The sequence below is a fragment of the Cherax quadricarinatus genome, chromosome 28, assembly GCF_038502225.1.
Source record: "Cherax quadricarinatus isolate ZL_2023a chromosome 28, ASM3850222v1, whole genome shotgun sequence".
Classification (NCBI taxonomy): domain Eukaryota; kingdom Metazoa; phylum Arthropoda; class Malacostraca; order Decapoda; family Parastacidae; genus Cherax; species Cherax quadricarinatus.
In genome coordinates this window covers 5,641,516-5,669,223 of record NC_091319.1, presented here as the reverse complement: position 1 = coordinate 5,669,223, position 27,708 = coordinate 5,641,516, and the positions used below count along the sequence as shown (strand labels likewise).

At 38.1% G+C, this 27,708-nt stretch overlaps 1 protein-coding gene across 3 annotated transcripts in view; it reads left to right on the top strand.

Moving 5' to 3' along the window:
- Positions 1-27,708, top strand: part of Mtp (microsomal triacylglycerol transfer protein) — a 95,703-nt gene that overhangs the window by 4,865 nt on the left and 63,130 nt on the right. The window contains exons 2-3 of one of the 3 annotated variants that reach the window (XM_070089345.1): positions 6,290-6,449; positions 22,403-22,426. In XM_070089345.1, the coding sequence (XP_069945446.1) occupies positions 6,404-6,449; positions 22,403-22,426 (70 nt within the window). In that variant the 5' untranslated portion in view covers positions 6,290-6,403. Of the gene's footprint in view, positions 1-5,994; positions 6,450-22,402; positions 22,427-26,347; positions 26,439-27,708 lie in introns of those variants that run through there. The other 2 variants (XM_070089346.1, XM_070089344.1) reach the window with 2 other exon arrangements.

Below are 27,708 nucleotides of genomic sequence, written 5' to 3'. Positions count from 1 at the left end.
CCACGTTCTCTAACTTTGATCTTGCTACATACCCCACATGGTATGATACATTCTCTTGCTTCACTGTTAAGTATGTTGTGGGAATCATCCTCCCTGATGAGGTCTCCGATAGAAGATGTGGATATGGCAGCTATGTGCATGTTACTTCTTGAAAGGGCCTGAGTAGTGCTGTTGGCTACTTCTCCAGGTAGCATCAAGAATCTAGGGTTCTTTGTAGATGCATATTGGTTGAGTTGAATATAATCTTTGCTCTCTGACTGCAACCTTGTATAAAGTAGTGATGGAAGTATAAGCATGTGAAGACTGAAATTATTATTCTATAAATTCAGTGCTGGAGACATGGATTAACGTAATGGAATTATCATTCTATAAATTCGGTGCTGGAGACATGGATAGGTTTTAGAAAAAAAAAAAATGATCACACTCAAATATAATAAAAAAAAAATCCAGAACACAAATATGAAATTAAGGTGGAGAGAAAACCCAAGGCCAGGTTAAAGGTTTCTTCTGATTCACTGGAGAGAGATGAATAATAATATATACGAGGAAAGTACTGGAGTGATAGATATGGGAAGAAATGTAAAGTAAACCCAGTGAGGAACACTGGCACAGTGGGTGCAACAAGAGAATATTGTATCAATATCTGTGGTCCCAAATTATTCAATATCCTACTTGAAGATATTAGAAATATTGCTGGGACAAGTGTAGAAGTCTTCAAGAAAAAAATGACAGGTATCTCTACCAAGTGCCAGATCAACCAGGCTATGATGGATATGAGGGCCAGCAGCAACAGCCTGGTTGACCAGGCAAGCACAAGACAAGCCTGGCCCAAGGCTAGGCTCTGGGAGTACAAAAACTCTAAAGAAATTCATCAAAGGTACAGTACTGCATATAAGACAAAGATTAGAGACATGTCTAATCAAATCTAATTAAACAGTTACACAATGGGAGCAAAAAAAATGTGCTTTCTTGTCATATCCTATTACACTGTATGAGTTTTTATCATGAGTGTTAAGGGAAGAATAACCATTATGTTAGCCCACTGCAAAGATGTTATGCAATATTGCAACAGTATGGTTTTAAGTGAGTGTTGATATTGTAGATGGCTTTAATGCTGGAGATATTTGGGATTTCTTGAGTATTTAGACCCTGGTTGAATAATTTCAGGCATATTATAGAGTTAAAATAGTTTGGGCGATGAGATGATTTTCAGTTATTGCCCTAAATTGATTAGCAGGCAGAGGACATTTAGCTGACATGAATTCCAGATCTTAAGTAATATTTGTGTAATTTTTTTGAATATTAAGTAAGTTCAATTTCTTGAAGAGTGGGATAGTGTGTTGTCTGGTGTAGGAATTGGTTATTATTCGCACAGCAGCTTTTCGTTGGGTTATTAATGATTTGAGGTGATTTATTGCAACTGATCCCCAAGCATAATTACCATAGGTAAGGTAAGAGTTAATTAGAGAGTAGTACAGTGTAAGCAGCGCCATTTGGGGTATATAATATCATATCTTGGAAATGATACCTACTGTTTTGGACACCTTCTTGGCTATATATTGGATATAGGTCTGAAATTTATGCTTGCTGTCAAGGTGTAGCCCTAAAAATTTGCCTGCATTGTGTCTTGTAATGGGGAACCATCAGTATGTTGGGTTGGATATTTAAAGCTCTGTTTCCAAACAGCATGAAGTAGGTTTTGTTTGTTTGTTAGTCATCATCCACATAGATATTTTTAGTAGCTCTTTCTTAACAGTGTTACTAAAAAATAGGTTTGAGTGAAAGAAGTCATAAGTAGTGTCATTGCAAGCATAACTGGTTTAAGAAGATGAGATGCATTTGAGAGGTCATTGATGTAAATGAGAAAGAGCAGAGGGCCAAGGACCAACAAGGGCCAACTACTACAGGCTGTGTAGTTGAGGTTGCATTATTTGTGGAGATATTAGTGTCTGTTGCTAAGATAAGATTTTTAGGTACTCAATGGTATGTCCTCTGACCCAGTAATGTTCTGGTTTGAAGTGCAATAGGTTGTAGTCCACTGTACTGAAAGCTTTCCGAAGGTGTATGAAGAGCCCTAGAGGGTATTCTTTTATTTTTTTTTTTTTTTTTTTTTTTTTTTTTTTTTTTTTTTTTTTTAAGCACTTCATAGAGCAATTCAGGTTTTTGGATAATTGCATCATTTGTACTTTTATTTGGCCTAAATCCAAACTGACAGGGGTTAAGTATGTTGTGAAATATTAGGTAGGAGTAGACTCTTTTATATTATTTTTTGAAGCTTTTAGATAATGTAAATTTGACATATGCCTATGGTTTGTTTGCAATCGTGTCATTACGATTTCGTGAGTCATGTTGATGGCTTTGAGGGGACTTGAGCTAGAGTGTGTCATGGCCATGCTAGCTGGAGATTCATCTGTAAAAACTTGCATTTGTGGTCACAGTGGTGCCTATGCTAACCTTCCTATGGTGTAGAAATATACCTAGTTGGATGAATGTTATTGTGGCTAGCTGGCCCAGTGGCTAACGCGACAGTCTGGGGTTTTGAGACTGATCGCAGGTTCTAACCCTGCCCGTGGTATGGTTTATAGTTATTCAGCTCAGTTGAATCGGCACCTTTGAGGATCGGGGTAACTCTTGCTATCATGAATGTGGTGGCAAGTTATTTAAGTCTCCTGCTTTGTATTTTAGTGATTTAATGATGAGTGAGACATCAGTAGGATTAGTAGGAGACAGGTAGAGAGTATTTGTATAATTTCTGCCTGAGTATTTGTGGATGGGATTTTGCTTGCTAGTGTTGAATTTATAGTAGAGAAGAAGTCATTAAGTTTGTTGATAATGTCTGTTGGCTGAATTTGTGGTACACCTGGTGTACTTAAGTTACTGTATATGCTTTTGAATAGTTTTCTTGAGCCCAGGATTTCAGGAGGGGTTTTCTATTTTTTTTCATATTTTTTATTCTGTTAAATCCATATTAGATTAGTAAGTTTAGATGTGTATTTTTTGTGTATTCTGTTGTTATTAACCCGTTAGCTGTTGAAACGTAGATCTACATTTTCGCTTCTAGCGCTCCAAACGTAGATCAGCGTTTTATGTTTCCTGCCTTCAAATTTGGAACAATTGGCCTAAGATGCCTGGTCAATATAGACTGGGTCTTAACACTAGGTATGCACAGTATTAGAAAAAATTTGGGACCATTTAGTACAGTGGACCCTCGCCCAACGATTTTAATCTGTTCCAGAGAACTCGTCCTTAGCTGAATCTCAAAAGGCGTAGAATTAGGGGGGATATGATCGTGGTGTATAAGTGGAAAACAGGAATAAATAAAGGGGATGTAAATAGCGTGCTGAAAATTTCCAGCCAAGACAGGACTCACAGCAATGGTTTCAAGTGGAAAAATTCAGATTCAGGAAGGATATAGGAAAGCACTGATTTGGTAATAGAGTTGTGGATGAGTGGAACAAACTCCCAAGTACATGTACAGTTATTGAGGCTAAAACGTTGTGTAGTTTTAAAAATAGGTTAGATAAATACATGAGTGGGTGTGGGTGGGTGTGAGTTGGACCTGACTAGCTTGTGCTGCTGGGTCTGGTGCCGTGCTTCTTCCTTGAGTGGAGGTGACCAGACTGGGTGGGTCATTGGGCTAATCCGGGGGGGAGGGACATGGACCTGCTCCGCATGGGTCAATAGGCCTGTTGCAGTGTTCCTTCTTTCTTATGTTCTTATGTGCATGTCACTTTTATGGTGACACCATATTCACATCATCCTCAGAATATTTGTTGATCTATTTTGTGTTCTACAAACATAAGAATAGATTATTATTATTATTATTATTATTATTATTATTATTATTATTATTTTATTATTGGGAATCACTAAACACCTAGGGGTTACACAGCACCTGGGGAATGGGAGGCAATCAGGTTTGAACTGAGGAAGGGGACGGTAATTCAATTTCTTGGATCAAGATCACTTTTCCTGCATCAGAAGTTCCCCTTCCTCCCTTGTCCATTAAATGATTATAAGAAAGATATAATTACTACAATAGGCTTAATTACCCATTCTAGGGAAGAGATGCTACTGTATCACATAAAACAAGGATGTCAAGATTTTCATTGTAGCTTTCTAGTCGAATATTTTTTTAAATGGATGTTAAGGCATACCTTTTGGAAAAATATATTAAAGATTTTTAATGGAAAGCTTTCATTCTCTTTTTTTTTTTAAGTTATTCGCAAAATTACCCACCTTAGACATTAAACGATGTTTATAATGAGCAATATGTATCAATCATTCTCTGAGCACCACACTCGTCACTGTGACAAAAACTACTCATAAAACCCATATACTATAGGTCACTTAACCTTTGTTACCTCTTCCTATTTACCGACAACTTTTTTTTTTTATCGTTGCTCAGTCCTATCCAAGCCTTCCCCATCCTGTTGTTGTCATCGATGGTATTACTTAATAAAATATAAGTGTGTGTGTAATATATATATATATATATATATATATATATATATATATATATATATATATATATATATATATATATATATATATATATATATATATATGTCGTGCTGAATATGTAAAACTGGTCAATTAGCAAGAACTCATTTAAAATTAAGTCCTTTCTGAAATTTTCTCTTATACGTTTAAAGGTATATTTTTTCATTAATGTTAATATAAAAAAAATTTAATTTTGCACCAAAAGAATCTTAGAAAACTTACCTAACCTTATTATAACAAGAACAATTTATTTTAGCCTAACCCAACTAAATATATTTTAGATTTGTTTACAATAATTTAATACTAAACAAACACAATGCAATATATTTTTTTCGTTAGGTTCAGAATGATTTTGGTGAAATTATTGCATACACAAATTTTCACTTGTCCTATATGGCAAGATGAGCGTTGCTATTTAAGCCAAGATCGCAAGTTCTGCCTATTCGGCACGACATTATATATATATATATATATATATATATATATATATATATATATATATATATATATATATATATATATAAATGCAATGTTTATATGGACACATGTTGTTAGGTAAGACATATGCAACAGTTAGGTATCTTTATTTCGAAATAAAGATACCTAACTGTTGCATATGTCTTACCAAACAACCTGTCGGTATTTTATACCATTTTAATGTTCAATATGGACACATATACTGAAGGGTAAGTGTGACATCTGTGATCCGGTTGGAGGATTTTTGTGCAATTATTTTCACGGAGAATTGACAAATACTTTTAAGTCAAATAGCGCTTGTGATAAGATAAGATTTCGTTCGGATTTTTAACCCCGGAGGGTTAGCCACCCAGGATAACCCAAGAAAGTCAGTGCGTCATCGAGGACTGTCTAACTTATTTCCATTGGGGTCCTTAATCTTGTCCCCCAGGATGCGACCCACACCAGTCGACTAACACCCAGGTACCTATTTGCTGCTAGGTGAACAGGACAACAGGTGTAAGGAAACGTGTCGGAATGTTTCCACCCGCCGGGAATCGAACCCGGGCCCTCCGTGTGTGAAGCGGGAGCTTTAGCCACCAGGCCACAGGCCACCTTGTGGCGTGGAAAGCAACCAGGTTTGATCCAAGGAAGAGATCATGCTCAATTTTTGGATTGAGACCTTTTTCACCTGCATCGAGGGGTTTAATGTGCAAAAAAAAAAATGTTTGAAGCTCCCCTTTAAGGAGGTTCCTTGACGCTGGTGAGGGGCTCTTAATCCATGAAATTGGATCTGCCTTACCATTCCTTGGACTGAACCTGAATGCCCTTTGCTTCCCCAGGAGCAGTGCGACTCCTATTGTTTTAGCGTTTCACACGAATATAATAATGTTTAAGTAGTTGACGTGGCACTGATCTGTGATGACATGTGTCTCTGGTCACTTGGGGGATCAAGTGCTACAGGTTGAGAGGGTGGGGGGTGGGTAGTGACTCTTATCTCTCTTACCCTCAGACTTACGTTAAATAAGAGGCCAGGCTACCATAAGTTTACTACTGTTTATCTTGTATATTTAAAACGTGACATTTTTTAATTTAAAGTTTGTGAGTAAAGGCTTACGAGGCCTAGATGTAATTATGATCGTAAATGGCATTTGTAATGTGTCAGTATAGCCTATAAGTGATTGATAACTAACGAGAAAATGGACTTGACGAGTGGCCACACCCGGGTTGTAATATCCGTCTGATGAGACAGGCCTTCAGTGTGTGTCAGACCTTTACACTGACCACTACCCACCTTGTATGACTTATCCTCTCACCTTGCACTGACCAGGTCAACGCACGTCTGTGACGGGTGAAGTTGTGGGAGCAGCATAACCTGGTGTCCACGAGGTTACTGCAGAAGGATAATTTCCCAGCTGCGCTAATTTTCCTCACGCCTGTCATCATGGATCGCACCAGGGGGGTACTCCTGGTGTTCCTCACGTTTTTTGGTGAGTGTTTTTATCAGTTCTTTGGGCCTCCTGGGATACTTGAATGGTGAGTATACGCAAGTGGAAAATTAGGAGTCGTTCAGTGTGAGTAGCATCTGCCTAGCATGAGTAGGCCAGTAAGTCTGTATACTGCTGCAGTTTAAAATAAATTCGTAATTTGTAAATGTAAATAGACAAAATTTCCGTCGGTCTACAAGTTCATGATTTGATCCAGGATGGAGCGAAATGTCCATTGTCTTATAACAGTCGGCTAATTGCTCCAGCTTCGGTAATGTGTTTTTTATTCTAATATTTTGCTATGCTTCTTTTTTTATGTTCGTGTTACGCTTCCCTTCATTTCTTGTCTGATTAACATTGATTTCCAATGGCGTAAGATTACTCATAAATCGAAAATTAACCCAAACTTGAAGACTATTACATACAACAATTATTGTATGCTCTCAACAGTGCATGGTTGATTATTGTCCTAAGAGCTCAAATATATGTCTAATAACTCTGATCAAGCATCAAACAAAACATACAACAGTGGCTTGAATAGCTTTAGTGATACTTTTCAAGGATTCACTTATTCCACCTGTCAGGCTCTTCGAGAGGAATGGTGCCATGATGCTGGTGAAGATTTCCTGCTCTGAGAAATTCTATCTACCCTCCTCTTCCTCGGATCAAACGTAATTACCTCCCATTCCTCAGAAAAGTCAGCCAGTCAATAAACCAGAATGCATACTTGTATTAAGATATCAAGGGCTACAACAATTCTTACGCACAAAATTTATTACTGTTCTAATGGACAAAATTGCTTGGATTTCACACATTTTTTTATGGTTATTAACATATAATTGAGCGAGGCGAGAGGTACACTTATCCACTGTGTGGGGGATGAGTCTGGTCATGGGGTAATGTAGTGGACGTGGAGGCTCATAGGTCAAGTTAGCTGATGTCTGCGTGCTGAGTATATGATGCAATGAAGTGTTTGCCACCAGTACTGCTGACTTCACTCTCCCACCACTCTCAGAATACACTGTTTGTGTTGCCACTGGCAGCTTCACATAGTGACAGTCGAGTAGATTATATCTGATCAAATAGATACGATCATGTCACTAAAACGAGGCTTCACATTTAAGTGAAACAAGATAGACGGGCAGGCTGAAAATAGAATATGCGGTAAACTGTAGCTAGACCATATGGTAAATTATAGCCAAGAGTAGACACAAGGTGAAACGAAGATAATTATACTATGGAAAGTTATACAATTAATTGAAATTGGGGATTTTCGGTCAACGCCCCCGCGGCCCGGTCTGTGACCAGGCCTCCTGGTGGATCAGAGCCTGATCAACCAGGCTGTTGCTGCTGGCTGCACGCAAACCAACGTACGAGCCACAGCCCGGCTGATCAGGAACTGACTTTAGGTGCTTGTCCAGTGCCAGCTTGAAGACTGCCAGGGGTCTGTTGGTAATCCCCCTTATGTGTGCTGGGAGGCAGTTGAACAGTCTCGGGCCCCTGACACTTATTGTATGGTCTCTTAACATGCTAGTGACACCCCTGCTTTTCATTGGGGGGATGGTGCATCGTCTGCCAAGTCTTTTGCTTTCGTAGTGAGTGATTTTCGTGTGCAAGTTCGGTACTAGTCCCTCTAGGATTTTCCAGGTGTATATAATCATGTATCTCTCCCTCCTGCGTTCCAGGGAATACAGGTTTAGGAACCTCAAGCGCTCCCAGTAATTGAGGTGTTTTATCTCCGTTATGCGCGCCGTGAAAGTTCTCTGTACATTTTCTAGGTCGGCAATTTCACCTGCCTTGAAAGGTGCTGTTAGTGTGCAGCAATATTCCAGCCTAGATAGAACAAGTGACCTGAAGAGTGTCATCATGGGCTTGGCCTCCCTAGTTTTGAAGGTTCTCATAATCCATCCTGTCATTTTTCTAGCAGATGCGATTGATACAATGTTATGGTCCTTGAAGGTGAGATCCTCCGACATAATCACTCCCAGGTCTTTGACGTTGGTGTTTCGCTCTATTTTGTGGCCAGAATTTGTTTTGTACTCTGATGAAGATTTAATTTCCTCATGTTTACCATATCTGAGTAATTGAAATTTCTCATCGTTGAACTTCATATTGTTTTCTGCAGCCCACTGAAAGATTTGGTTGATGTCCGCCTGGAGCCTTGCAGTGTCTGCAATGGAAGACACTGTCATGCAGATTCGGGTGTCATCTGCAAAGGAAGACACGGTGCTGTGGCTGACATCCTTGTCTATGTCGGATATGAGGATGAGGAACAAGATGGGAGCGAGTACTGTGCCTTGTGGAACAGCTTTTCACCGTAGCTGCCTCGGACTTTACTCTGTTGACGACTACTCTCTGTGTTCTGTTAGTGAGGAAATTATAGATCCATTGACCGACTTTTCCTGTTATTCCTTTAGCACGCATTTTGTGCGCTATTACGCCATGGTCACACTTGTCGAAGGCTTTTGCAAAGTCTGTATATATTATATCTGCATTCTTTTTGTCTTCTAGTGCATTTAGGACCTTGTCGTAGTGATTCAATAGTTGAGACAGACAGGAGCGACCTGTTCTAAACCCATGTTGCCCTGGGTTGTGTAACTGATGGGTTTCTAGATGGGTGGTGATCTTGCTTCTTAGGACCCTTTCAAAGATTTTTATGATATGGGATGTTAGTGCTATTGGTCTGTAGTTCTTTGCTGTTGCTTTACTGCCCCCTTTGTGGAGTGGGGCTATGTCTGTTGTTTTTAGTAACTGTGCGACGACCCCCGTGTCCATGCTCCCTCTCCATAGGATGGAAAAGGCTCGTGATAGGGGCTTCTTGCAGTTCTTGATGAACACGGAGTTCCATGAGTCTGGCCCTGGGGCAGAGTGCATGGGCATGTCATTTATCGCCTGTTCGAAGTCATTTGGCGTCAGGATAACATCGGATAGGCTTGTGTTAATCAAATTTTGTGGCTCTCTCATAAAAAAATCATTTTGATCTTCGACTCTCAGTCTGGTTAGCGGCTTGCTAAAAACTGAGTCATATTGGGACTTGAGTAGCTCACTCATTTCCTTGCTGTCATCTGTGTAGGACCCATCTTGTTTAAGTAGGGGCCCAATACTGGACGTTGTTCTCGATTTTGATTTGGCATAGGAGAAGAAATACTTTGGGTTTCTTTCGATTTCATTTATGGCTTTTAGTTCTTCCCGCGATTCCTGACTCCTAAAGGATTCTTTTAGCTTAAGTTCGATGCTTGCTATTTCTCTGACCAGTGTCTCCCTACGCATTTCAGATATATTGACCTCTTTTAGCTGCTCTGTTATTCTTTTCCGTCGCCTGTAAAGGGAGCGCCTGTCTCTTTCTATTTTACATCTACTCCTCCTTTTTCTTAGAGGAATAAGCCTTGTGCATACATCGAGTGCCACCGAGTTAATCTGTTCTAGGCATAAGTTGGGGTCTGTTGCTTAGTATATCTTCCCAGCTTATATCGGTTAGGACTTGGTTTACTTGGTCCCACTTTATGTTTTTGTTATTGAAGTTGAATTTGGTGAATGCTCCCTCGTGACTAGTCTCATTATGTCGGTCTGGGGCTCCTCGCATACATGTCTGAACCTCAATTATGTTGTGATCTGAGTATATTGTTTTTGATATGGTGACATTTCTTATCAGATCATCATTGTTAGTGAAGATGAGGTCTAGTGTATTCTCCAGTCTAGTAGGCTCTATTATTTGCTGGTTTAAATTGAATTTTGTGCAGAGATTTAAAAGCTCGTGTGAGTGTGAGTTTTCATCAGAGCTGCCTCCTGGTGTTATTACTGCAACAATATTATTTGCTATATTCCTCCATTTTAGGTGCCTTAAGTTGAAATCCCCCAGGAGCAAGATGTTGGGTACAGGAGCTGGAAGATTTTCCAGACAGTGGTAAATTTTTAACAACTGTTCCTGGAATTGCTGGGATGTTGCATCCGGAGGCTTGTAGACTACCACAATGACTAGGTTTTGGTTCTCGACCTTTACTGCTAAAACTTCCACTACATCATTTGAGGCATTAAGCAGTTCTGTGCAAACAAGTGACTCTGCTATGTACAGGCCAACCCCTCCCCCCCTTTTGCCTGTTCACTCTGTCACATCTGTATAGGTTGTAACCTGGGATCCATATTTCATTGTCCAAGTGATCCTTTATGTGGGTCTCAGTGAAAGCCGCGAACATTGCCTTTGCCTCTGCAAGCAGTCCACGGATGAAAGGTATTTTGTTGTTTGTTGTTGGCTTTAGACCCTGTATATTTGCAAAGAAGAATGTTATCGGACTGGTGGTATTGTTGGTACTGGGGGGGGGATTTTTTTTCCGGCATTAGTATCTGTATCTGTTGGTTTGGAGTGGAGGCCATCGACTGTGGTTCCACTCCAGGAATGACTGGATTTGGTGTACGATTTCTGCCATTTCCTGCCAGTTTTTTTTTCCTTCCTGGCACTAAAAAACCTCTCCCTCTTGAGTGGCTGTGGCTACCCAGGTTTTCCCATGGCCTGGATGTTTTGTATCTTTTTGTCCCCTTTAGATGGTATGCCTGGCAATTTAAGTTATAGCACAGTCTTTCCTGTACTGAAGAGGTACACAGTTCATGGTGAAAAAGCTTACAGGAAGGGAGTTTGCATTTTCCTGTTGTCATATGGGCATGGCATTTTCTAGGGTGGTCATAGTTGCACGTCCCATCTGTTTTTCCAGATTTCCCATGCCAGCAGATACCAAGTGCATAGTATGTGCACAGGCTTGGTTTCCGTTTGCCTTGGGTTTCTGTGACTGTATTCCCTGTTGGTGCATGTTTCCCTGTCTTCTATCCCCCCTAGCACCAACAATGGAGCTCCCACCAGTTGTTTTTGGTAATATATCCTCACTATTGCTAGTGGAGTCCTCTTGTTTGCTATTTCCTGCGGTATTTCTAGTTTGCAATGTTGGTTTTATCTTATCTTTGACTACACTTGTTTCCCGACTATTCTGCTTTAATTTAGAAAGGAGATAAAGTATGAAGAACAATACACAAATAACCCGCACATAGAGGAGGTCCGTTTCAGTCCAAGACGGACTGAAACGTCGTCCTAGGTTTCTCTCTCCTCTGTGCGGGTTATTTGTGTATGAAGTATAAAGTCACAATACCGTAGCCGGAACAATACGCAAACAACCCGCACTTAGAAGAGGAAAATTATGAAGACGTTTCTGTGGTCTTGGACCATTGGCAAGTCACATTGCAGCGAGAAGTGGCCTTTTCCACTTCTGTCCAGTATGACTTGTGAATGATCATACGTGCCGAAATGTCGTACTTTTCCTCTCTTAAGTGCGATTTGTGTATTGGAAAGGAAATATTACAGAAATAAGGATTATGCCAAATTACTGTATTTGCAATACCAGCCCCGGTTTGAAAAGACATACAACTTGTGTTAGGGAGTTGGTTTATACTTAGAGATTTATAAGTTAGGAGGAGGCAGGGTAAGATATAAAAAACTGTTGGGGGACAGATGGGCTAGTGTGAGTATAGGCAATGGGGTTGAAGATGTATGGGGAAAGTTTAAGAATATAGTGTTAGTGTTCAGCAGAAGTTTGTGGTTACAGGAAAGTGGATGCGGGAGGGAAGAAGAGCGATTGGTGGAATGATGATGTAAAGAGAGTAGTAAGAGAGGAAGAGTTAGCTTATGAGAGGTTTTTACAAAGAAGTGGTGCAAGGAGGGAGGAGTGTATGGGGAGAAAAAGAAAGGTTAAGAGAGTAGTGAAACAATGTAAAAAGAGAGCAAATGAGAGAGTGGGTGAGATGTTTGCAACAAATATTGCTGAAAATAAGAAAGTTTTGGAGTGAGATTAATAAGTGGAGAAAGCCTAGGGAACAAATGGATTTGTTAATTAAAAATAGGAGAGGAGAGTTATTAAATGGAGAATTAGAGGTATTGGGAAGATGGAGAGAATATTTTGAGGAATTATTAAATGTTGATGAAGATAGGGAAGCTGTGATTTCGTGTATAGGGCAAGAAGGAATAACATAGGAGTGAGGAAGAACCAGTTGTGAGTGTGGGGGGAAGTGCATGGGGCAGTGGGTAGAATGAAAGGGGGTAAAGCAGCTGGGATTGATGGGATAAAGATAGTTAAAAGCAGGTGGGGATATAGTTTTGGAGTGGTTAATGTTTTTATTTAATAAATGTATGGAAGAGGGTAAGGTACCTAGGAATTGGCAGAGAACATGCATAGTTCCTTTGTATAAAGGCAGAAGGGACAAAAGAGAGTGTAAAAATTATAGGGCAATAAATCTGTTGAGTATACCTGGTAAAGTGTATGGTAGAGTTGTTATTGAAGAATTAAGAGTAAGACGGAGAGCAAGATAGATGAACAAGGAGGCTTTAGGAAGGGTAGGGGTTGTGTAGACCAAGTGTTTGCCGTGAAACATATAGGTGAACAGTATTTAGATAAGGGTAAAGAGGTTTTTGTGGCATTTATGGATTTGGAAAAGGTGTATGATAGGATGGATAGGGGAGCAATGTGGCAGATGTTCCAAATGTATGGAATAGGAGGTTGGTTATTGAAAGCAGTGAAGAGTCTTGACGAGGATAGTGAGACTCAGGTTAAAGTATGTAGGCGAGAGGGAGATTATTTCCCAGTAAAAATAGGCCTTTGACAGGGATGTGTGATGCCACCATGGTTGTTCAGTATATTTATAGATGAAGTTGTAAGAGAAGTGAATGCTCGGGTGTTGGCAAGAGGTGTGGGGTTAAAAGATAAAGAACCTAACACAAAGTGGGAGTAGTCACAGTTGCTCTTTGCTGATGACACTGTGCTTTTAGGAGATTCTGAAGAGAAGTTGCAGAGGTTGGTTGATGAGTTTGGTAGGGTATGTAAAAGGAAATTATAAGTGAATATAGGAAAGAGTAAGGTGATGAGAATAACCAAAAAATTAGGTAACGGAAGATTGGATATCAGATTGGAGGGAGAGAGTATGGAGGAGGTGAATGTAATCAGATATTTGGGAGTGGATGTGTCAGCAGATGGGTCTATGAAAGATCAGGTGAATCATAGAATTGACGAGGGAAAAAAAGTGAGTGGTGCACTGAGGAGTCTGGTGATAAAGAACTATCCATGAAAGCAAAGAGAGGTAATGTACTAGAGCATAGCTATACCAATGCTCTTGTATGGGTGTGAAGCATGGGTGGTGAATATTGCAACAAAGAGAAGGCTGGAGGCAGTGGAGATGTCGTGTCTGAACACAATGTGTGGTGACAGTATAGTGTAGAGAATCCGTAGTTTGGAGATTAGGAGGAGGTGCGGGATTACCAAAACTATTATCCAGAGGGCTGAGGAGGGGTTATCAAGGTGGTTTGGACATGTAGAGAGGATGGAACGAAATAGAATGACTTAGAGAGTGTATACATCTATAGTGGAGGGAAGGCAGGGTAGGGGTCGGCCTAGGAAAGGCTGGAGGGAGGGGGAAAAGGAGGTTTTATGTGCGAGGGGCTTGGACTTCCAGCAAGCGTGCGTGAGCGTGTTAGGAGCAAATGGTTTTTAGGACTTGACTTGCTGTTGGAGTGTAAAGTAATATGAAGGGATTCAGGAAAACCGGCAGGCCGGACTTGATTCCTGGAGATGGGAAGTAGTGTCGGCACTCTGAATGCGGAGGGTGTTAATGATGCAGTTTTATAACTAGTGTAAGCATGGCTCTGGCAAGACAGTGATGGAGTGAATGGTGAATGTTTTTCCTTTTCGGGCCACCCTGCCTTGGTGGGAAACAGCCGATGTTTTAATAAATAATAAAAAAAAGTGTAAGTTTGGTTACGTTACAACACAGTACCGTAGTACTTGCGAATTAGTTGACCATAAAATTATATTGTGTTTGGAGAGTTGTTATTGTTTGTATTCTCACGTGTATTTGTACCTAAGCCTTAGTCTAACAATAATTACTTGCTCTGTCATTGTTTAAACAAAGTAATTCGTATATTTCTTGTTTTCAGACTCGGAACCTTATCATAGTGATTTAGCGGAAAAGATAAGGTTATATGCTCCGAGAGTGTATCTTAGTAGTGTACACTGCGTTCGTTCTTATTAATTCCTATTAACTGATGGGGGATTAATATATACTTTGCTGGTTAGTCTCTAGTTTGATTGTGGTGATCCTTGCGTACGATAAGCTTCGAAACTGAGAAACTAATGGGTAAGAGAATTGGCTAATGTTAACTATTTTAAAATACTTGATGGTAGGCCGAACTAAGCGGCAAAATAACGTCATGAATATGTAGGGAGGCAAATTCAATTCAGTGTCAGTGGCAGATTTGATAGTACAAAAGGCCAAATCTTAGTAATGTTTTGTTAATGTAAAATGCGGGGCCATAAACAGAGATTGTATCCCTGCATACAAATTGGTGAATATCAGTGGTAAAATATACCGATATTATGAATAAAACAATATGCATTTTATAGCATTTACTGAAACGTTTCGTCCATCTGGTAAATGCCATAAATTACATATTATGTCTTCTTCACATACAAGTTGGTGAATACCTATCATACTGCCTTGGAAACATTTGACTGGCCAGGAGCGGGGATTGTTTCTTATCATGCTCTTGAAGTAAACTGGAGATGCATTATCTTATCTGCCTTTGAGATCACGGCATCTAGGGACCAATATCACTCCCTCTTTTACTGTTAGGTGCAATGACACAAGGTATATACACCGAGAGGTGTGTATCACTGTGCATACACACTATTTTAATTCTTAATGTTAGTATACAGGTGAATTATGGTATTAATGCTACGTGCAGTCGATAGTTTTTTAAACCTAACAAACTAATGACTAGGTACCTAGACATTGGCAGTCTCATATTTGTGCGTTAGTTTAATTTTCGAAACTGTAGGTAGTGCATGTTATTATTATTATTATTATTATTATTATATATATATATATATATATATATATATATATATATATATATATATATATATATATATATATATATATATATATATATATATATATATATATTGGGATACGGCTGGTATGTTGAATGAAAGAATATATATATATATATATATATATATATATATATATATATATATATATATATATATATATATATATATATATACATATATATGTCGTGCCGAATATGTAAAACTGATCAATTAGCAAGAACTCATTTAAAATTAAGTCCTTTCTAAAAAAAATTCTTATACGTTTAAAGATATATTTTTTCATTAATGTTAATGTAAAAATTTATAATTTTGCACCAAAAGAATCTTAGAAAACTTACCTACCCTTATTATAACAAGCGCAATTTATTTTAGTCTAACCCAACTAAATATATTTTAGATTTGTTTACAATAATTTAATACTGAACAAACACAGTGAAATATATTTTTTTCGTTAGGTTCAGAATGACTTTGGCGAAATTATTGCATACACAAATTTTCACTTGTCTTATTCGGCAAGATGAGCGTTGCTATTTAAGCCAAGATCGCAAGTTCTGCCTATTCGGCACGACATATATATATATATATATATATATATATATATATATATATATATATATATATATATATATATATATATATATATATATTCTTTCATTCAACATACCAGCCGTATCCCAATATATATATATATATATATATATATATATATATATATATATATATATATATATATATATATATATATTATATATATATATATATATATATTATATAATGTGCCGAATAAGTAAAACTGGTTAATTAGCAAGAACTCATTTAAAATTAAGTATTTTCTAAAATTTTCTCGTATACATTTAAAGATATTTCTTTTCATTTATGTTAATATAAAAATTAATAAATTTATACCAAAAGAACCTTAGGAAACTTACCTAACTATTATAACAAACGCAATTTAATTTAGCCTAATCTAATTAAATATATTTTATATAAGTTTACAATAATTTAATAATAATCACAATTAAATATATTTTTTCGTTAGATTTAGAATGATTTTTGCGAAATTATTGCATACACAAATTTTCGCTTACCCCATTCAGCAAGAAATGCGTTGCTATTTAAGCCAAAATCGCAAGTTTTACTTATTCGGCACATGATATATATATATATATATATATATATATATATATATATATATATATATATATATATATATATATATATATATATATATATATATATATTTTTTCAACAAACCGGCCGTATCCCACCAAGGCAGGGTGGCCCAAAAAGAAAAACAAAAGTTTCTCTTTTTAAATTTAGTAATTTATACGGGAGAAGGGGTTACCAGCCCCTTGCTCCTGGCATTTTAGTCGCCTCTTACAACACGCATGGCTTACGGAGGAAGAATTCTGTTCCACTTCCCCATGGAGATAAGAGGAAATAAACAACAACAAGAACTAGAAAGAAAATAGAAGAAAACCCAGAGGGATGTGTATATATACATATATATGCTTGTACATGCATGTGTAGTGTGACCTAAGTGTAAGTAGAAGTAGCAAGACGTACCTGAAATCTTGCATGTTTATGAGACAGAAAAAAAAGGACACCAGCAATCCTACCATCATGTAAAACAATTACAGGCTTTCGTTTTACACTCACTTGGCAGGACGGTAGTACCTCCCTGGGCGGTTGCTGTCTACCAACCTACAACCTAGAATATATATATATATATATATATATATATATATATATATATATATATATATATATATATATATATATATATATATATATATATGTCGTGCCGAACAGGCAGAACTTGCGATCTTGGCTTAAATAGCAACGCTCATCTTACCATATAGGACAAGCGAGAATTTGTGTATGGAATAATTTCGCCAAACTCATTCTTAACCTAACGAAAAAAATATGTTTCACTGTGTATGTTTAGTAAGTATTAAATTATTGTAAACAAATCTAAAATATATTTAGTTGGGTTAGGCTAAAATAAATTACTCTTGTTATAATAAGGTTAGGTAAGTTTTGTAAGATTCTTTTAGTGCAAAATTATAAATTTTTACATTAACATTAATGAAAAAAATATATCTTTAAACGTATAAGAGAAAATTTTAGAAAGGACTTAATTTTAAATGAGTTCTTGCTAATTAATTGACTAGTTTTACATATTCGGCACGACATATATATATATATATATATATATATATATATATATATATATATATATATATATATATATATATATATATGTCGTGCCGAATATGTAAAACTAGTCAATTAATTAGCAAGAACTCATTTAAAATTAAGTCCTTTCTAAAATTTTCTCTTATACGTTTAAAGATATATTTTTTTCATTAATGTTAATGTAAAAATTTATAATTTTGCACTAAAAGAATCTTATATATATATATATATATATATATATATATATATATATATATATATATATATATATATATATATATATATATATATATATATATATATTGCGGCAGGCAGTTCCTACAGTGGCGTAGTGGTAAGGTGATGAGTACATTGTGCTGTCTCTGGAGGCTGTACAAGGTTCGTAGGGTCGAGTCCTGGCCTGCCGCAGTTTGGTAAATTATTTAAAATCACTTGTTTAGTGATTTCATTGCTATATAGACTGCTTGTTGAGGCGGGTATTCAAACAGGATGAGGCTGAAATTAATCCTTGAGATACCACTGCCACGAGTGTCCTTGGGCCAAGGCAAACACATAGCTACGTGCTGTGTGCTTGGTTTTTGTAGGATCTGTGGTGTAGTGGTAAGGTGATGCGTGCATTGTGCTGTCTCTGAAGGGGTATATATATATATATATATATATATATATATATATATATATATATATATATATATATATATATATATATATATATATATATATATATATATATATATATATATATATATATATATATATATATATATATATATATATATATATATATATATATATATATATATATATATTATATATATATATTATATATATATATATATATATATATATATATATATATATATATATATATATATATATATATATATATATATATATATATATATATTATAGGTAGTAGGATGGTAGACAGCAACCACCCAGGGAAGTACTACCGTCCTGCCAGATGACTGTGAAACAGAAACCTGTAACTGTTTTGCATGATGGTAGGATTGCTGGTTTTTTTTCTGTCTCATAAACACGCTAGATAACAGGGATATCTTGCTACTCCTACTTACACTTTGGTCACACTTCACAGACATGCACATGCATATATATATATATATATATACATACATCTAGGTTTTTCTCCTTTTTCTAAATAGCTCTTGTTCTTCTTTATTTCTTCTATTGTCCATGGGGAAGTGGAAAAGAATCTTTCCTCCGTAAGCCATGCGTGTCGTATGAGGCTACTAAAATGCCGGGAGCAATGGGCTAGTAACCCCTTCTCCTGTAGACATTTACTAAAAAAGAGAAGAAGAAAAACTTTATAAAACTTGGATGCTTGAATGTGCGTGGATGTAGTGCGGATGACAAGAAACAGATGATTGCTGATGTTATGAATGAAAAGAAGTTGGATGTCCTGGCCCTAAGCGAAACAAAGCTGAATGGGGTAGGGGAGTTTCGGTGGGGGGAAATAAATGGGATTAAATCTGGAGTATCTGAGAGAGTTAGAGCAAAGGAAGGAGTAGCAGTAATGTTGAAGGATCAGTTATGGAAGGAGAAAAGAGAATTTGAATGTGTAAATTCAAGAATTATGTGGATTAAAGTAAAGGTTGGCTGCGAAAAGTGGGTCATAATAAGCGTGTATGCACCTGGAGAAGAGAGGAATGCAGAGGAGAGAGAGAGATTTTGGGAGATGTTAAGTGAATGTATAGGAGCCTTTGAACCAAGTGAGAGAGTAATTGTGGTAGGGGACATGAATGCTAAAGTAGGAGAAACTTTTAGAGAGGGTGTGGTAGGTAAGTTTGGGGTGCCAGGTGTAAATGATAATGGGAGCCCTTTGATTGAACTTTGTATAGAAAGGGGTTTAGTTATAGGTAATACATATTTTAATAAAAAGAGGATAAATAAGTATACAAGATATGATGTAGGGCATAATGACAGTAGTTTGTTGGATTATGTATTGGTGGATAAAAGACTGTTGAGTAGACTTCAGGATGTACATGTTTATAGAGGGGCCACAGATATATCAGATCACTTTCTAGTTGTAGCTACACTGAGAGTAAAAGGTAGATGGGATACAAGGAGAATAGAAGCATCAGGGAAGAGAGAGGTGAAGGTTTATAAACTAAAAGAGGAGGCAGTTAGGGTAAGATATAAACAGCTATTGGAGGACAGATGGGCTAATGAGAGCATAGGAAATGGGGTCGAAGAGGTATGGGGTAGGTTTAAAAATGTAGTGTTAGAGTGTTCAGCAGAAGTTTGTGGTTACAGGAAAGTGGGTGCAGGAGGGAAGAGGAGCGATTGGTGGAATGATGATGTAAAGAGAGTATTAAGGGAGAAAAAGTTAGCATATGAGAAGTTTTTACAAAGTAGAAGTGATGCAAGGAGGGAAGAGTATATGGAGAAAAGGAGAGAGGTTAAGAGAGTGGTGAAGCAATGTAAAAAGAGAGCAAATGAGAGAGTGGGTGAGATCATATCAACAAATTTTGTTGAAAATAAGAAAAAGTTTTGGAGTGAGATTAACAAGTTAAGGAAGCCTAGAGAACAAATGGATTTGTCAGTTAAAAATAGGAGAGGAGAGTTATTAAATGGAGAGTTAGAGGTATTGGGAAGATGGAGGGAATATTTTGAGGAATTTTTAAATGTTGATGAAGATAGGGAAGCTGTGATTTCGTGTATAGGGCAAGGAGGAATAACATCTTGTAGGAGTGAGGAAGAGCCAGTTGTGAGTGTGGGGGAAGTTCGTGAGGCAGTAGGTAAAATGAAAGGGGGTAAGGCAGCTGTGATTGATGGGATAAAGATAGAAATGTTAAAAGCAGGTGGGGATATAGTTTTGGAGTGGTTGGTGCAATTATTTAATAAATGTATGGAAGAGGGTAAGGTACCTAGGGATTGGCAGAGAGCATGCATAGTTCCTTTGTATAAAGGCAAAGGGGACAAAAGAGAGTGCAAAAATTATAGGGGGATAAGTCTGTTGAGTATACCTGGTAAAGTGTATGGTAGAGTTGTTATTGAAAGAATTAAGAGTAAGACGGAGAATAGGATAGCAGATGAACAAGGAGGCTTTAGGAAAGGTAGCGGGTATGTGGACCAGGTGTTTACAGTGAAACATATAAGTGAACAGTATTTAGATAAGGCTAAAGAGGTCTTTGTGGCATTTATGGATTTGGAAAAGACGTATGACAGGGTGGATAGGGGGGCAATGTGGCAGATGTTGCAGGTGTATGGTGTAGGAGGTAGGTTACTGAAAGCAGTGAAGAGTTTTTACGAGGATAGTGAGGCTCAAGTTAGAGTATGTAGGAAAGAGGGAAATTATTTCCCAGTAAAAGTAGGCCTTAGACAAGGATGTGTGATGTCACCGTGGTTGTTTAATATATTTATAGATGGGGTTGTAAGAGAAGTAAATGCGAGAATCTTGGCAAGAGGCGTGGAGTTAAAAGATAAAGAATCACACAAAGTGGGAGTTGTCACAGTTGCTCTTTGCCGATGACACTGTGCTCTTGGGAGATTCTGAAGAGAAGTTGCAGAGATTGGTGGATGAATTTGGTTGGGTGTGCAAAAGAAGAAAATTGAAAGTGAATACAGGAAAGAGTAAAGTTATGAGGATAACAAAAAGATTAGGTGATGAAAGATTGGATATCAGATTGGAGGGAGAGAGTATGGAGGTGAATGTATTCAGATATTTGGGAGTGGACGTGTCAGCGGATGGGTCTATGAAAGATGAGGTGAATCATAGAATTGATGAGGGGAAAAGGGTGAGTGGTGCACTTAGGAGTCTGTGGAGATAAAGAACTTTGTCCTTGGAGGCAAAGAGGGGAATGTATGAGAGTATAGTTTTACCAACGCTCTTGTATGGGTGTGACACATGGGTGATGAATGTTGCAGCCAGGAGAAGGCTGGAGGCAGTGGAGATGTCATGTCTGAGGGCAATGTGTGGTGTGAATATAATGCAGAGAATTCGTAGTTTGGAAGTTAGGAGGAGGTGCGGGATTACCAAAACTGTTGTCCAGAGGGCTGAGGAAGGGTTGTTGAGGTGGTTCGGACATGTAGAGAGAATGGAGCGAAACAGAATGACTTCAAGAGTGTATCAGTCTGTAGTGGAAGGAAGGCTGGGTAGGGGTCGGCTTAGGAAAGGTTGGAGGGAGGGGGTAAAGGATGTTTTGTGTGCGAGGGGCTTGGACTTCCAGCAGGCATGCGTGAGCGTGTTTGATAGTGAATGGAGACAAATGGTTTTTAATACTTGACGTGCTGTTGGAGTGTGAGCAAAGTAACATTTATGAAGGGGTTCAGGGAAACCTGGCAGGCCGGACTTGAGTCCTGGAGATGGGAAGTACAGTGCCTGCACTCTGAAGGAGGGGTGTTAATGTTGCAGTTTAAAAACTGTAGTGTAAAGCACCCTTCTGGCAAGACAGTGATGGAGTGAATGATGGTGAAAGTTTTTCTTTTTCGGGCCACCCTGCCTTGGTGGGAATCGGCCAGTGTGATAATAAAAAATAAATATATATATTATACACGACTTTTTCGTTCTCGTATGGTATATGCTTTCCCACGTCACTGTTCGGGTCATTCCTTTAACTCTTACGTTTGATATATTTCTAACCATGTCCTTTTGTTTTTTGTTACTGCCTTCGTAAAGAACCTATCCTTGTCTCTGTGTGTATGCCCCTAAGTATTTTGCATGTTAAGATTCATATCTCCTCTTGCTCATCCAGAAACGGACGACCTGTTATGGTTTGATCGTTTTAACTAACTGATGAAATTATAAAGAATTTTAGAATATTTTTAATCTCACTGCATGACTCTAACTCTGGTGGATGTTTTCTCTCTTTCCAGGCACGCTGTGCCAGCAGGCGCCAGGTAATACCTGCCTGTCTGTCTGTCTGTCTGTGCCTGTCTGTCTCATGTGGGTCTCTCCTCTCTCTCTCTCTCTCTCTCTCTCTCTCTCTCTCTCTCTCTCTCTCTCTCTCTCTCTCTCTCTCTCTCTCTCTCTCTCTCTCTTTGCACTAGTTTTTGTGTAGTAGTCGTATGTTATTGTCTGTATTTGAGCTGTCTTATAAGACAACCCCTTTTTTGCTCCCGTCAGTCTGACAAGGGCTTTGGAAGACCGAGACAGACGGAAATTCTTGTCTTGACTTATGGAATACCAGTGTGTGTGTGTGCGCGTGTGTGCGTGTGTGCGTGTGTGCGTGTGTGCGTGTGTGTGTGTGTGCGTGTGTGCGTGTGTGAGTGTGTGTGTGTGTGCGTGTGTGCGTGTGTGCGTGTGTGCGTGTGTGCGTGTGTGTGTGTGTGCGTGTGTGTGTGTGTGCGTGTGTGCGTGTGTGCGTGTGTGTGTGTGTGCGTGTGTGCGTGTGTGCGTGTGTGCGTGTGTGCGTGTGTGCGTGTGTGCGTGTGTGCGTGTGTGAGTGTGTGCGTGTGTGCGTGTGTGCGTGTGTGCGTGTGTGCGTGTGTGCGTGTGTGCGTGTGTGCGTGTGTGTGTGTGTGTGTGTGTGTGTGTGTGTGTGTGTGTGTGTGTGTGTGTGTGTGTGTGTGTGTGTGTGTGTGTGTGTGTGTGTGTGTGTGTGTGTGTGTGTGTGTGTGTGTGTGTGTGTGTGTGTGTGTGTGTGTGTGTGTGCCCACCTCGCCTTATTTATTACTTTTTATGGGACGCATTCTGTGAAACTATTTGTGGCTGGCGGGCAGTTGTAGTATTGGTGATTATCGGCTGGTATGTTCACATCACGTTAGTCTCAACGATGTATTATACAACTTATTCCGTTCTACCCTGATGGTGAAGGACTCTTTATCTAATTGAATCTAACCTTCCTTTCCTGAGATCAAATCTGATACGTCGCATTCTTCAGTCACGTGGCGTAGAGAATGACTTCGAGACTTAAAACTAGTTTTGCTATCATATGTTTATGCATTATTGTAATATCGAGATACATTTATCTCGATGGTAATAAATGAAACCTAAAGCTGCTAGCTAACGAGTTTGTATTAGAAAGATTTGATACCGCACTGTGTAGCTACCCGGATCTAACTGACAGTTTAGGAGGCTAGTCAGAACTACGTATGGCTAACACACTCATCACGCAGGATAGTTATTTACACAAGGATTCTGCTGAATTTGCTGCAAGTTCAAGTTTCTGCATCCTCTTAGTATTGTCATTGCTTAGGTGGTCATGCCAGCTTGTAGTTAAACAATAGGATCCCCCCAGGGAAGGTTCCGTAAGGCTGGTAAGGAACTTCTGATACAGTGAAGTGGACCTGTCCTTCCCTTTCTTGGATCGAGCCTTATTGCCTTACCATTCCTTCTAGACGCTGTATGACCTTTACAGGTTTAGCGTCTCCTAAAATATAATAACGCGTAGTGTGCCATTTCGCATTCTTGAACCACAAAACCAGTTTGACATTTGATTAATATGCTCTTTGAATACCCTTATGTTCAGGTGTTTGTTCACTGATGCTTTAATTAAATTTAATTTCGTTTGAAAAAATAAGGAGTGAAGGCTTCTGTCTCATGAACAAAAGCTCCACTTAGTGATTATCATGTGACTAAGATGAATACAATCTTTCTCGGTCCCATTTTCATGGAGACTCTCCCTACCAGATGTTTTTGGAACTAAATCGCTGTCTTCTGGGTCTTGTCCTAAACTTTCTCTTCGACATCTTTGTCTCATTTTTTGTTCCTAGAATTGTTTCCTTGCACATATTTTTTTTCGTATCTGAAAGCCTTCTGAATACTGGGAGTAATCAATAATGGAGTAGCTTATACCTGCCTACCTTCCTGTAGTTTCTTGCAGTACGGTTAAAATACCAAATCTGCTTCAGTATCTTCAGAGTCAAGGATAGGCTAGAGTAACCGTCATAAAACATTTCCTTAAATTAGGGGTTGTGATTTTTTTTTCAGCCACGTTATCGCGATTAATTTTTTATGCTTCCTAACTTGAAGCACAATAAAACATTAAAAAAACGAGCATCCGACTTTTTCTTAACACGATTAAGTAATAATAGTAATTATTCAAATAGTTTTAAATCTTTACCGTAATAAATCTGTATATTTAGCAAGTGTTGTGCAAATAAAACACAATACGGGTTAAGGTTTTTTATTATGAAGACGTTTCGTCCACTACGGGCTTTATCAAGCCAAATAGAACGGCTCTTCAGTAAGTAAGTAAGTAAGTAAAATGTCATAACCCGTATTGTGCATTATTTTTATACTGTTGGTATAGTGTATCACCTTACCTTAACACATTCACTAAATTGATAGAATTTTAGAATTTAGCAGGGGTCTTATGTAATAAGGTGTGGCTGATCCCGTACTTTAAAAAAAATATATACTGCTGGCTTTGAGTATCCCCCTTTTACTCCTGTCATTTTCTGGCAGTGACTCAGTTTCCTTAGTGTTTATTCAGGTTAGCATGTTAAGTGTTCCGTGGGCGGGTGAAAACTTTTCCTAAATTTCTCCCGGAATAAGAATTTATGCTCTGATGAAATTTTACTAAAGAAAAAATATAGCAGTCAATTGAAGGTTGAGGTGGAACGTAAGAACTATCAAACCTGCACTTAATACCAGTGAAGGGCTCTTGCTCCAAGGAATTACCTAAACCTCATTACCTCCCATTCCCCAGGCACTGTATGACCAACGATTTAACGCTTCCCAGTGAATATCATAATGTGTCAAGCCTGCAAAAATAACTGGAAATAGGAAAGTACCAGATGGGAAGAGGAAGGAATACTATATGTGGGTCAGTTCTACATATCATAGTCCCAGGACACTCCGATGTGTGTCCAGGACGATGACCACAGACTCGGCTACCTGAACTACCAGCCTTCCTCACAGGTGCTCCTTTCTCAGATTATATTCAAGCACTCTGTCAATAATTTTGAAACTGCTTACAAAAACGTTAGCTCAAGTTAGAAAACAATAACTTGTTTTTGGCCATCTTTCCACTGCTAACACACGGATACCACATGGAGTAACACCCAACGCCTCTTCCGGAGGATTGCCCGGTTTCAGTCAGTTCACCATCTTAATAAACCATCTCATCTTTCAGAGAGCACGCAGAAATAGCTTCCGACATCTACAATGCTCTAACACGCCTTAACTGGCCTCCTCGCCGAAACTCCCACCTTTAATGCACACTCTGAGATTTCGAAGGAAGCTATGTATTGCGCTAACTTTAACTTCAATTTTGCACCTTATTAACCTTCACCTGAACTAACCTCTACCCTTTCACACCTGTAAACGCAGCAACATATAAATCATTCAAGTTGAATGTATGTTTTTGAATATGGTATGAAACGGCTACGAGGGAGGAGCTACCATTCAAGGGTGGGATGTCTTGATGCTGATGAATGGCTATATATCTTAAGAATTAGAGCTATTCTCCCCTTCCACGGATCAAATCTGATTACACCCCATTGTGTAGAGAATGTATGACCCCTTATGAGTTTATCACCTCCCATTAACTATTACTATAATCATAATAAAGAGGGTTAAATGAGTGCTGGTCTGAGATGTTGAATAGCATCCATGGAAACGCTTCAAGACTACTTGATGCCACTGGTCTTGATCATACTGCAGAATACTACTTTTTTTACACAATATATCTCAAGTTTCTTAACAGTCATGTAGGATTGCGTAGGAGTATTAAGGCGTTTGGTGTTGACGTTGCGTATCACAAAATAGGAAGCTGCGTAGATGCGTATGTGGAGGTAGTGTGAGTAAATAATATCAATTGAGAATAATAAAGCACTTGGTACCTGAGCCACGTCATACGCGGGTTTAGGGTCGGGTCAGTGAGCCGTGAGGGCTGGAGTACAGTTAGTCGCCTCCAGAACTCACTTGAGAAGGACGTTGTACATCTGTTCTCTGCGCGGTTTTTGTGTATGAACTGAGCTCTTTAGTGTATTCCTGCAAGCTTGTGGAGTTAATTTTTTGGGGAGTCCGTGTGCATTTACGTCTCGACAGTGTGCGAGTGTTACGTTAGTATGAACTGGCGTGATGGGTATGCGCAAACCCAGTTGGAGCCCACCTGGGGTCTTAAGGCATCAACTGGAGGTCTTGAGATCTGTAGCACTAGCAGTGACACTGTGTATCCTCTAAACCCTCTTATCATAATGTTAAACATGTATGATATATGTATATACTTATATAATTTTAGTGTATTATTAGGCTGTTGATACAATCCCTTTCCTCATCTGAACATCCATGGAATGAACATCCTGAGACGGTAATTCAAAGTAATAGTAATTCCAGCACTGTTGGAAAGAAACATTTGAACGTCTCTTAGCAACTAGCTACCAAACCTTTAGTGTACGAATATCATAATGCTTAGGCTTACAGATGTCATCACTTGATATGAGAAACCCATCCTGTGTGTAACGATAACGTTTTTATTCCTATTTTAACTTATATAGAGTAAGGCAGCAGCAGATCAGTTTGGTTTAATTAAAATAACTTACCACCCGTAGACGCGTGGTTATATCAGTACATATTGTATTAATGATACATGGGTATGTAATGGTAAGAAATACTGTCACAATGGTAAGGAGACATGGAAAACGTCAATTAAGGTACCATATAACTACATGTGTTTCCTTATCATCTATTATGCATATTTTAACATGTAAGCATCATACATATGTGGCATTCTATATATATATATATATATATATATATATATATATATATATATATATATATATATATATATATATATATATATATATATATATATATATATACTTGAAATATACGGGGTGGTAGGAGAAAATTCTTAAACAGCTTCAGGGAGGAGAACCTTGAGTTTTTCCTGAGGCAAGTTTATTCTTTTCTCTGAGGATGAGGGTCCCCAGGACAGTTCTAGAGGTGGTACCTCCCTATATATATATATATATATATATATATATATATATATATATATATATATATATATATATATATATATATATATATATATATATATATTAGGTGTAGTCCAATGATTACTATACTTCTAACGTGTTTAGCGTTGTTTGCGAATATAATCTGCCACAATATGTGGCTGGTTTATATTAGTCTCTTAAATACCCTATTCTTAACTCGGAAATTGAATGTATAAAGTCGATTTTATCTTAATTACTCAGCTTGTGAAAAAATTAGCAGTTATTTTACG